We start from the raw sequence: 11,389 nt of genomic DNA, 5'->3' as shown, positions 1-11,389 counted from the left end.
GAGCTCTGGGATCCCAGGCCTGAGTCACTACAAGTGTCTTTTTTTTCTTTCTTTTCTTTTTTTTTTTTCCGGAGCTGAGGACCGAACCCTGGGCCTTGCGCTTGCTAGGCAAGCGCTCTACCACTGAGCTAAATCCCCAACCCCTACAAGTGTCTTGAAGACAAAACTGTAACAGGTCTCTGACGAGGGGGCTGGAGAGGTGACTCTGCAGTTAAGAGCACTGCTGCTCCCCAGAGGACTGGGGCTTGGTTCCCGGCAAGCACACGAGGGCTTACACCCGCTCAGACTCCGGTTCAAAGGGATCGGATGCCCTCTTCTGCCTCTGCTGGCACAGACAAGCATGTGATTTGACATAAATGTAGGCAAAATACCCACACACACCAGGATCTGGACAGATGACTTAGGCAGGAGAATCTGGCTCAGTTCATTGGGGATCACACAGGCACTCAAGCTCCACACTGGTGATCTGCCACCCTAGTGAGCTCACACTCGAGCAAGCACACGCACATGCACAAAATAAACCTTTGGGTGCCAGCGGCTCAGCGGTGAGGAGAACCTGTTGCTCACCCAGATTAGATTCCCAGCACAGCTTCAGGGGGTCACACCCTCCTTTGCTCTCCTCTAACACCACCTACGTTTACACGAACATTCATAAAGTTAATAAACCTTATTTTAAGACCAGACCACATTTAAAATGTTTATTTTTTATTGAAGTTTTTTTAAAAAATTTTAACCAGATAAAAGGATGCACAACATTTTAATCTATTATATGATAGTCTTATTCTGTGGTGATTATGCTTAGTCAGCTGTTCATAATATACAATACTGAATTTTAATCACGTTATTTACAGAGGGCAAAGCACTCATCTACAGGTAAAGGCGCTCTGGTTTAATGTGCACGTCACAGCCCTGTGCAAACACCCATTATGTACACTGTAAACACCACAGGGCATACCCGTCTCCATCACCATTCTCACAGGAACAAGCACACAGGGGCTAGGCTAAGGTGCCTGCTTTTTCTTTTTTGAGGCATAAATTCTCAAAGGTTTGCTTTCCTTCTCACTCACTCCAGATACAGAGCCAGTGTTGGAGCCCTTCAGGGTCCCCTTGTGGAGACTGCCTGGTGACCTCTGAATGTCCTGGATGGAGGAAAGCAGGCAGGAGTCCTTCACAGCTGGATAGGTTAAAGTGAGGCACCACCATACAGTCATGGAGCTAATCTCCTGTATAGCTGGGAAACAGTTTAAAATGCCTGAGCAGTGGCAGTCAGATCTGAGCAGAGATCCAGAAGGGCTGGGCGAGGTCGCACCCCTGAAGGCTGGCCTTCAGTACTCTTCTTCCGTTTCACTCCCTCTTGATTTCTTATGGATTGCCCGATTAAAGCTGTGGCAGGCGGGTAACCAGTGATTGTCATGAAGGCCTAACTTACAGCCCGGAAAGCCCTTCTGAGACTGGTGGCAGCACATCCAGTACCCAGGCCCATACGGCAATGCCTGGCAGTAGGGTTTGGGGTGCCACCGGCACAGGGACACGTCCCCTTTCACATACTTTTTCTTGCACTGCTTGCAAGGGTCTTCTCTATAGCGCGGGTCTCGGACCCACCGAGAGTCCGCTGGCCTGATGTTGTAGTATTCAATGATGGACTTGAAGTAGCGGCAGGTACATTTAAGGATTGCTAAGCTCAGGGTCGGGAGTAACCTGAAGATTTTCACCATGATGTGGTGAGGCAGGCATGCCATGTACTGCTGAGGTTCCAGAAGTTGCTGGATTTTAAACCTGGTCTCCAGGAAGTCCTGAGACACCTGCTTCTTACACGTGGCTGCCTCAAGCCCCTGTGAGGTGCTTCCTTCCCCAGAGGCTGCTGGAACAAGCGGCTCCAGAGAGGCATCTTTCTCCTCACGGGCACTGCTGCCCTCAGCAGCATCTGGAGGCTGACTGGCCTCTGTCGCCTCTGGTGCTGGGTGTTCACTCAACTGGGGGTGCGCCTGCTGGTCCTGCCCAGGTGACAGAAAGAACAGCATCCCAGGAAGAGGCTCTTCAAGGGGGTCTAGCGCAGATGGCTGGGCTTTCTCCACTGTGCACACAGTGATGCTAACGCACAGAGGTTCTTGTCTCTGCTCAGGACTGTGGCTTGTGAGTGTTACAAGCTCTCTACAGCTGACAGCATCTGTAGGCAATTCATCAAATTCCTCTGCCATTTCTACATCATTGCGGCTGCAGTGTTTCACAGCTGTATGCAGAGCCGGCTCTGATTCGGTGCTGTCTGTGTGGAAGCTCACATCAGCCGGCAATGAGGGACAGCCCTGAGAAGTGCCATCCCAGGCCTGCTCCCCTGCAGAACGGTCAGTTGCAGGGGGTCCTTCACCCACAGATACCAGCTGCAAGGGGTGCACCTGAGTGCCGGGCGTGTCTGCAGAGCCCTCTCCGTTTTTGTCGCTGGCCTGAGAGCCGTTTGTGAGCAACACCCTGCCTACATTCCGACGGAAGCTGTTATTCCGTGACAAGCTCCCAGGTTCCCGCTGGCCCTGGTGCTTCAGGCACTCGGACTCCAACCTGGCTACCATGTCAAGGACACGGACTGGCTCACTCTGGGATCTGCCAATCTCAGGATTTTCTCTTTCCTTGGATTCTTCACAAGTGTCTGGAGCAGAGAAGGGCTCAGGTACAGGTGGCATACCTCGGGACTGGCCAGAAATCTTCACAATGGCAGGCGAATTTGTGCAGTTTTTTGTGCAGCTAGCTAGCAGAGCAGTGGCTCTCTGCTCGAGGAAGGCAACCATCTGTATCACTGACAGAGGCCTCGCAGCATAGACACCGTCCCCACTGTCACTCATGTAATGCACAGAACAGTGCTCGACACCACAGGCAAATGGCTCCGACTGGTAGCACTGGCTGTTGATCTCCCTCATCATTTCTAGCTGTAACTTGGCTTTCTTAAGATCCCCTGATTTTTTCCTTCGTTTAGTGGCTCTCCCATCGATATCCCAGGAGCTTTTTATTTTCATAGAGCCTATCCTATTGCTGCACTGGTGGGCTGCAAAGAACGCAATTTTCTCCTTGGTGTTTCCAGGTTTGACAATAGCCCAGCTCCCCGGCAGGCCTCCTTCAGTCTGCTGCACGGCTGCAGACGGCGCATTCCTTGTGGCTTTAACACTCAAGCTGTTCTCCACGGGGCTCTTCCCACTCATGCTGCACAGGACATTTGGAGAAAGGATCCCGAAAGGCTTCCTAGATGATGCTTTGACAGGAGAGGCGGAAGGGGAGGGGGTGGGTTTCATGCAGTTAGCTCTGCCCTTCGCATCACCGTCCGTGTTTCCGTGGCTCAGAGGCCGCTCTTTCTTCTGGAGCTTCCAGTATGGCTTAAGGTGCATAACAGATGCCCTGGAACAGGAGAGAACAGAGCGGACTTAGGCCCTGGCTGCTGCTTCTAGCAAGAGAAATGTATCTCCCCAGCGTCCAACATCTTTAACCGGAAAGTTGTCTTCTGGCTTGTTTCTAATACACTGGTCAAGAAGCACAGAAGCAAACCAACCGCTTCCCGTGGAGTCAGCAGCCAGAAAATAGGCTGGTTTTCAATGATACAATATAGAAAGGGCTTTTAATGTGAATTAATCCTCTAAAGCTGTTTCCTGAAATTGCTTTTTTAAAAATCACACCTTGGCATAGAGGTAGGAAATATTAAGGACGCTCCTCCATGTTCCCTGTTGTTCGTTTTGTTTGTTTTTAGGAGATAGGGTTTCTTGTAGGCCAGGTTGGCCTTGACAACCTCCTGATCCTCCTGCCCCACAGTCCTGAGGTTTTAAGCAGTGCTGGGAGTTGAACCCAGGACTCTACAGACGCTGCTGAGCAAGTACTCTACCAGCTCCTTTCCTCCCTAACTAGTTCTCACCACCTAACCCATGCTGGTTAAACTCGTGATCCCCCTGCCTCAGCTTCCCTCAGTGCTGGGACTCTGGGCATGCATGCATGCCATGTCTGACCCTAGTAGACTGTTTTGTTGTGTGGGTCTGTTTGTTTTAGAGAGAGTATGGTATGTAATCCTGGCTGGCCTGAAATTCACAAAAGTTCTGCCTGCCTCCCAGTTGCTAAGATTAAAGGTATGGCAGTAAGTCTCAGGCCCTAGTACATTTTTAATCTTTATCTTTCCAGTTAGCCACACTCACATTTTATTGGTTGCATATAAAACAACTGTTATTTCCTCAACCGTTCCCACAGTGTGGGCTACTCTGTCTTTAACTTGTCAACTTGTCTGCCATGTGCTCTGACTTTCTAAATAATCCATTCATATGAACTGTACATCCTTACCAACCTTTTGGCTAAGACCAAGTATCAAATCTTAGTTATTAAACAGTCTAGAGCTATGTTAAATAAACACAGAGGCCATACTCCTTATTCTAAGAAAGTTTGAACTAATTCAGACAAACAAAACAAAACAAGAATATGGTGCTTTTTCTTGTCTTTCCCAGTGGGGTGAGGACGGAGGCATTTTAGAGCATGACAGAAAAGGACTACTTGCTGCTGGCCTGTGTCCTGGTCTCTACGAGATGACTAATTAGATTAGCTAAAGAGGACACAACTTGGGCAAGGTACTTGGACTTGGTCTGAGTGGAAATGTTAACTGAAGGGTGAAACACCAGATATAATCCAATAATCCACAGACCCTTGCTAAAAAGCTCCTGGGGATTGAAGAGGGTATGTTTTCTGGAATGTGTGGTCCCCTGTAACATAACCCTACCATGTGACATAAGAGAGCTGTAGTCACACGCTTGTGGGAGTGAGGCCACAACACTTTCAGACCTATGCACAGGGGAGATCCCACTCTGGCTGAGATTACTGTGTAAGACGTGCATCCCGGGCCGACTAATTATCCTTCTCACAGGTTCCACATTTACGAGCGAGCGCCTGGGACAGGGCAGCCTTGAACTACATTCAGGTATCGGTGCTGACAGTGGAGAATGGATGCATGGTCCTTACTTTTCATTTTAACTTCTAGGGTTCTCCAGCCCAGTCTCAGCTCTCTTCAAACTATGGGAACAGAAACTCTGCATTTACCGTACATGAAGTGCCTTTCAAGCATTTTTGTACATTTGTTTCTATATAAGCACACTACAAGCTGTGCAGTGCATACGGAGAACAACAGGCAGGAATTGTTTCTCCTTTCCCCATGTCATTTCCAGGGATCAGCTCAGGTCTCAGGTTTGGGGGACAGCACCTCTACCCAGAAGCCATCTTCCACATCCTGGAGTAGATCTTAAGACCATTGTGATTGGTCTCTGACACCATAGAACCTCAGTGTGGTAGAGAGCGTTCTCTTTTCTGCACCGTCAGAGTTTAACAGCTTTCTATCATATGTAATAATTTAGTCTTCCCAAAAGAACTGCCAGAATTCCTCAGGACCAAGGTGACCCATAAAGAAGAGTCACATCGAGTGCTGCCTCTGAGCCAACTACGTGCTGGGTTCTCATAGCCTCCTGTAAGTGAAATGAAGACAATGCAGGCTGGGGACACAGTGACTTATCGCAGTGACCTCACCTCAGAGCACCCGGGAAGAAACGTAAGCTTCAGCAGTGGGCGCAGCTTTGCCCTGCAGATTCCTTGCCTCCCTCGCCCACACAGTACTTTAGGTGCTGTTTGTTATGCTGCCCAGTTTTCTGTCAGCTTGACGCAAGCTGTGTCATCTGAGAGGAGGGAACCTCACCTGAGAACAAGCCCCGTAAGGTCAGGCTGTGTGCAGACAAGCCTGTGAGGCATTCCCGTACTTAGTTATCAATGGGGAGGCCACAACCCACTGTGGGGGGCACCATCTCTCGGCCGGTGGTCCTGGGTTCTATAAGAAAGCAGGCTCAGCCAGCCCCCAGGAGCGAGCCAGTAAGCAGCCCCCCTCCATGGCCTGTGCCTCGGCTCCTGCCTCCAGGTTCCTGCCCTGACTTCCTTTGATGATGGACAGTGCTGTGGAGGTGTAAGCCAAAGAAGCCCTTTGCTCCCCAACTTGCTTTTGGCCACAGGGTTTCATCCCAGTAATAGTAACCATAACTAGAACAGGTCAGTTATCAACAGACAATAATTATTAACTCAAATTTGAGAACAAATTAGTATAACTAGGGAAGGTTTTTGTTTGCATATAATCTGTAAAGTCTGCCCCACTGACAGGAACTGAATGAACAGCTTCAGTGAGGTAAACTGGAGGGATCTCAAAGGAGGAAAAGAGGAGTAACGGTGACTCTGGGGGTGGAGGCCTAGGAAGAGCCGCTGAGGTGTCTGTGGCTGCCTGTCTCTCATTGCTTATCAGAACCCTGCAAGCACTCGTCACGGAGCCACATGCCCAGTCCTCAAAATTCTACTATAGAAGGCTGCTGTGATTAGCCAGGCGTGATGGCACAGTCCTGCACCTCACGTGGATAGAGGCAGGAGGATGAGGACTGACAGGCTTGAGGACAGTGTCAGCTGGTGGACACCGTCAGCCATGGCGATTGAGAGCAGCGTGGGCTACACAGCCCTGTTTTAAACAAAGTCTGTTATTCCCCAGCCCTCCTCTCGGTACTAAGACAAAATGCAAACCAACACAGCACTTACTCACCAGCTTCTCAGGCTCTTGGAAAGGCCCTAGAAATTCATCCGCTTTCCTGGGATTAGGCCCAGATTCTGTTTTAAACCTCATACTAGGGTTAGCGAGAGCCTCGGTAACTGTGTCTGTGGCACCCAGCAAAGGGAACTGGGGGGCTTCGGCTTGGAGCTGAGGAGGTGAGTGAGGCAGACCCGTGTAACAGGAAGCCAGGGAGGCAGTCTGTGCTGAAGCATCTGTCCTAACTGGGTAAAAAATAAAAAAGATGTAGCTCCTTGTCCTTCTCCTTGGAACAAACTTAAGTGAACAGGCTTTTTAGTGCCCCAGTCTTCAACCTGCACAGATTATTTTCTTTCCTAGCTCTTACATAGTAGAGGCCTCAAGGTCCATTCTCTTTACAGACCATGAGTCCTTCCGGTGATGCCTAGATGACCACTCCTAGCTCTAATTAGCTCCCCCACATGGTGACTCTCATCCTGCCATTTCCTGTGGCATACGCTCTACCTCCAGATTCTGCTGTGTGGCAGACAAGCTCACCTGGATGTGTCACTAAAAGCCTCAAAACCCAACACTAAACAGCCTCAGGTACCCACATGAACAAACAGAAACTAAGTCACTTAGATTCCTCCTCCCTGGTCCCTACCTCGTCACTAAAACATGCCTCCTCTGCATGCTGGCACAGCTGCTAGCGAGCGTCCATCTTGTCCCTGCTGTACCAGATGGCCACAGTCTGTCAGCCTCACTCCTGCTCTGTCCTGCCACACTTCTCACTCTGGAAGCTCCTTCATAGAACGATTAGGATGGGGCCAGAACGATGGCAGCCAATCACATCACAGGTCAGAGGTAAAGCAATGAGGTTCAAACACAGACCTTATCTCCTTCTAACTACCTAGCATGAGTAATCTGTCTGGACTAGAAGACAGACACAGTGACTGCTACGAAGACACGCAGAACCAAACGTTACAACAGGCCATGACAGGTTCCACAGGGTGGTACAGGTGCTGTAAGGAGAGGAGGAGTGGGCATCTCAGAGGTGAGGCTCCTGGCACTGAGCTGAGGTGAAGCAGGTCTGAGAGGCTTTACTTTCTAAGCTAAACCCCGAAGGAAGACATACAAAGTAGATGTTTTGAGGAAATGCAAGTAAGAGAGAAGAATAAGAACTAAGAAAACAGGCAAGACTCTAATTTCATTACAGTTAGAAGGTGGAGAAGCATCAAGGATCCTCGAGTTTATGGCTTCAACAACTGCATGAAGAACGGTTCCTCTCGGTGGATGGCAGCGAGCTGGCTGGTCAGATCCGCACAAGGGGAGGAGGCGGCAGTGAGCTCAAGTTCTCAGAAACGTGCAGCTCCCGTGCCTGCAAACAGTAGATAGGAGGTCAGGGAGCCCAGAGCAAAGGAAGACGAAGACAGTGACACTGAAGCATTTCAATGAGACGTAGGCCGTCTGGACAGAAGTGTCCCAAGAGTCTTCAAGACAAACATGTATATAACCTTTATAATAGAGAAAATGTGTACATGTAACATGCTAGTGCATGCTTATCCATGCAGCCGTCGGTAAGCTGAGGCAGAAGGATGAATTTCACGAACACACACACACACACACACACACACACACACACACACACACACACAGTTTTCATCTCAAAAAGCCAAAACAAACAGGACGAGTCACTGACAAATTCTAAAACAGCACATAGTCCCTCACTCACAGGCTGGAGAATAAATGTTCAATAATCAATTAACAGGTGGACTGTGGCTGTGGTAGGAGATGAGAACGGCCCCCATGATGCTGCCCCTGTGAGGAGCCGCAGTGCAGAAAGCGGACAGTCCCATCAGAGCAGCTTTCGGAAGCTCAGCCGGGAGGGACACCCTTCACACTCCGTTTCCAGAATGTGAGATTATCTGTTTGGCACCTCAAACCCAGACAACTTCACACAGCAATGGCCAAAATCTAGTTTTCAAAAGCTCCACATATTTTGGTCAGACATGCTATATAATATATAAGTCCAGCTCTAGAAATCTGGGAGGACGCAGGAGAGATGTCAGGATTTGCACAGGGTTTGCTTCCCAGCACCACAGCCACGGCTCACAACCATATCTATCAGCAATTCCAGGGCATCCAATGCCAACAAACCTGTGTGGGCAGCAGGTATGCATACGGTCCTCACATACATACATACACACATACATGTAGGCAAACACTAATACACATACATAAAAGTAAACACATAAAAAGTAGGAGAACTGTCATCTAAAGATAGATAGTGTGCAATCATAAAGTTAAGTCGCAAGGATTAAATTTATGTTAGAAGATGGGTGGAGCGTGGCAGGTCACTCGTTGATCCTGGCTTTCAGGAAGGGTGAGGCAGGATGGATGAGCTCGAAGTCAGCCTGGCTGGGTCACATTCCATGCCGGCCTAGGCTATGATATGAGACCTACCTCACACACGCCATAACCCCAACCCCACTGAAAATTGTGTATGAACACCAAACTGTGAAAAAGCCAAAGTAATTTCTCATGTGTGTGGTGCTGAGACGCAGATCCAGAGCCTTGCCACTCAAGGTGACAATGACTGACGAGCTGTCCTGTCAGCCCCTGTGCCTGTCTCAGCCTCACATGCTAGGGCTGCAGGCGTTTACTGCCGCCAGTAACTACGAAGAGGGATAAACCTGATCCGTAAGGAATTCAAGGGAAATACATGATGAGAATAGGAAAAAAGACAGTTTCTGAGGACCCTGTCTCAAATGTTCAATAAACGCTCCCAGAAAATACGGACTTCATCTTCTTCACCAGAGCATCACACAAATGGCTAGCAATCTCAGCAACATACTTGTGTCGTGTGTGTGTGTGTGTGTGTGTGTGTGTGTGTGTGTGTGGTTCAGTTAGAGGAGGCAAGTGATTTGCATTAATTCTGATTGTCAACTTGATGGGATTTAGAATCAGTCTGCAAGGAACTTCTAAACAACGTTAACTGAGGTGGGAGAGCGACTCTGATGTGAGGTCTCAACTGCGTGAGAAGGACAAAGAAAGACAGTTCCGTAGTCACTGCTCTGCCTCGGCTCTTGGCTGTGCAGTACTAAGAGGCGTCTTCTGCTCCCCCATCCATGTGCACCGTCAACTGGAGCCTCTGCAACTGAGGATCAGAGCAAATCTACACCCTTCCTTACGATGCTCTCGTCAGGTTGTCTTATCACGATAACAAGACAGATATTTACTACACGGACTTCTCGGAACATGGCATTCATCATGACTTCTAGGTCATGATAAAATTAAGATTACATTGGGAATAAAGCTGCAAGTTGAGGACTGGAAAGATGGCTCAGTAGGTAAGAGTGCTTGGAGCCCTTACAAAACATGAGAGTTGGGTTCTGTAATTGCAATTCCATTGGATCCACCAACACCCTCTTCAAGCCTCTAAGGACACCAGGCACAAATGTGGAGCACACTCAAACAAGCAAACATTCACACACACACATACATACACACAGACACACACACACACACACACACACACACACATACACAGAGAGAGAGAGAGAGAGAGAGAGAGAGAGAGAGAGAGAGAGAGAGAAAGAGACTCTTTTACATTATGTCCCCCTCTTAAAAAAAAAAAAGAAGGCAACTTGGTATGGTGGCTCAAACCTGTAAATCACACATTTAGGAGGCTAAGCAAGAGAATCAAGAATTTAGAGGCTAGCCTGGACTATAAAGTAACAAAACAAAAATTAAAAATGCTACCACAGGTGGCTGCTGGGCATGCTAGCACTCACCTGAAGTCTCAGCCTCTCAGGAGGATGAGGTAAGATTATGTTAGCTCTGGAGCCCAGGGCCAGCCTGGACACCACGTCAGGCATCCATAAACAAACACCAAAGTAACAACAAAAGCATCTGGGCTCATGTGCAGTGCAAACAAAACCACGCAGGACGACGAGGGCTCAAGGCAGCCCTGCCTCACACGATGTCAGTTCCTCTTCTGCATACACTGGAAGAGTGATGCGCTGACATCATCGCATCAGCTAGTCTCAAAGAAAGCACGAGACACCCACTCCACCACTACTAAGTGGAAAAGGTGCCAGGACCAGGAGGGTAGGAACATAGACGCAAGAGCAGGGGAGGGTGTCGTGGGGACGTCGGCTGTAGCCTGGGTTATCCATTCTCACAGGGCTTTAAAGGAACAGTCACCAAAGCCTTTAGGCTGAACTTGTCCTGGGATGGGTAAGGGTTTAATAATGCATAGTGAGAAAATAATTAGTTATCTTTTTAAAAACAAAACCAAAAACCAACCAAACAAGAAATCAGGGAGAATGGCCTTTTGAAACATGCAGCTCTAAAGAGTTTGGTGTTCCCAGCTACCACCTTAGAACTGTCTCAAGGATGCTGTATACATTTTATACCATAAGATAAAACAAACTAAATGCCAAAACTAAGTCATTTATGGTGACTCCATGGGACAATGGGATAGCTGAGCACAGGATTTCTCTAGATTACCACACAGCCTCATTTTAAGTCATTACTCCTCTGCAAAGGCCCTCTTTTTAAATTTAGTCAAATTCTGAGGAACTGGACAATGGGCAACAGACAATGGTGGGAGCACAACTCCTAATACTAAGGTATGATATTTAAACTTGCCAGGTTTAATGTGCCTTGAAATCACACAACAAATGGTGCACCTGTGGCGCTCGCCTTCAGTCATGGCATGGGGAGGTGCAGAGAGATCCCTGAGGGAGGCCAGCCTGGTCTACAGTGATAGAAGAGACAAGCCAGAGAGGAGAGAATGGGCGGGATGGAGGGGGAAAGCAGGCAGGAAAGCTAACCAGAGACTGT

General features: G+C 48.6%; 1 protein-coding gene across 11 annotated transcripts in view; it reads right to left on the bottom strand.

The window, feature by feature from the left end:
* Positions 1 to 684: 684 nt before the first annotated feature.
* Positions 685 to 11,389, bottom strand: part of Fbxo34 (F-box protein 34) — a 67,827-nt gene continuing 57,122 nt past the window's right edge. For 8 of the 11 annotated variants that reach the window (XM_063274213.1, XM_017599661.3, XM_063274212.1 and 5 more), the window contains 3 exons: positions 7,756 to 7,919; positions 6,578 to 6,807; positions 685 to 3,381 (listed from right to left, as the gene is read on the bottom strand). In XM_063274213.1, coding sequence (XP_063130283.1) covers positions 1,326 to 3,371 — 2,046 coding nt within the window. In that variant the 5' untranslated portion in view covers positions 3,372 to 3,381; positions 6,578 to 6,807; positions 7,756 to 7,919 and the 3' untranslated portion in view covers positions 685 to 1,325. The remainder of the gene's footprint in view (positions 3,382 to 6,577; positions 6,808 to 7,755; positions 7,920 to 11,389) is intronic. The other 3 variants (XM_039093267.2, XM_063274216.1, NM_001107257.1) reach the window with 2 other exon arrangements.

The sequence above is a fragment of the Rattus norvegicus genome, chromosome 15, assembly GCF_036323735.1.
Source record: "Rattus norvegicus strain BN/NHsdMcwi chromosome 15, GRCr8, whole genome shotgun sequence".
In the NCBI taxonomy this organism is placed as follows: Eukaryota; Metazoa; Chordata; class Mammalia; order Rodentia; family Muridae; genus Rattus; species Rattus norvegicus.
This window is presented reverse-complemented; position numbering and strand designations above follow the sequence as displayed.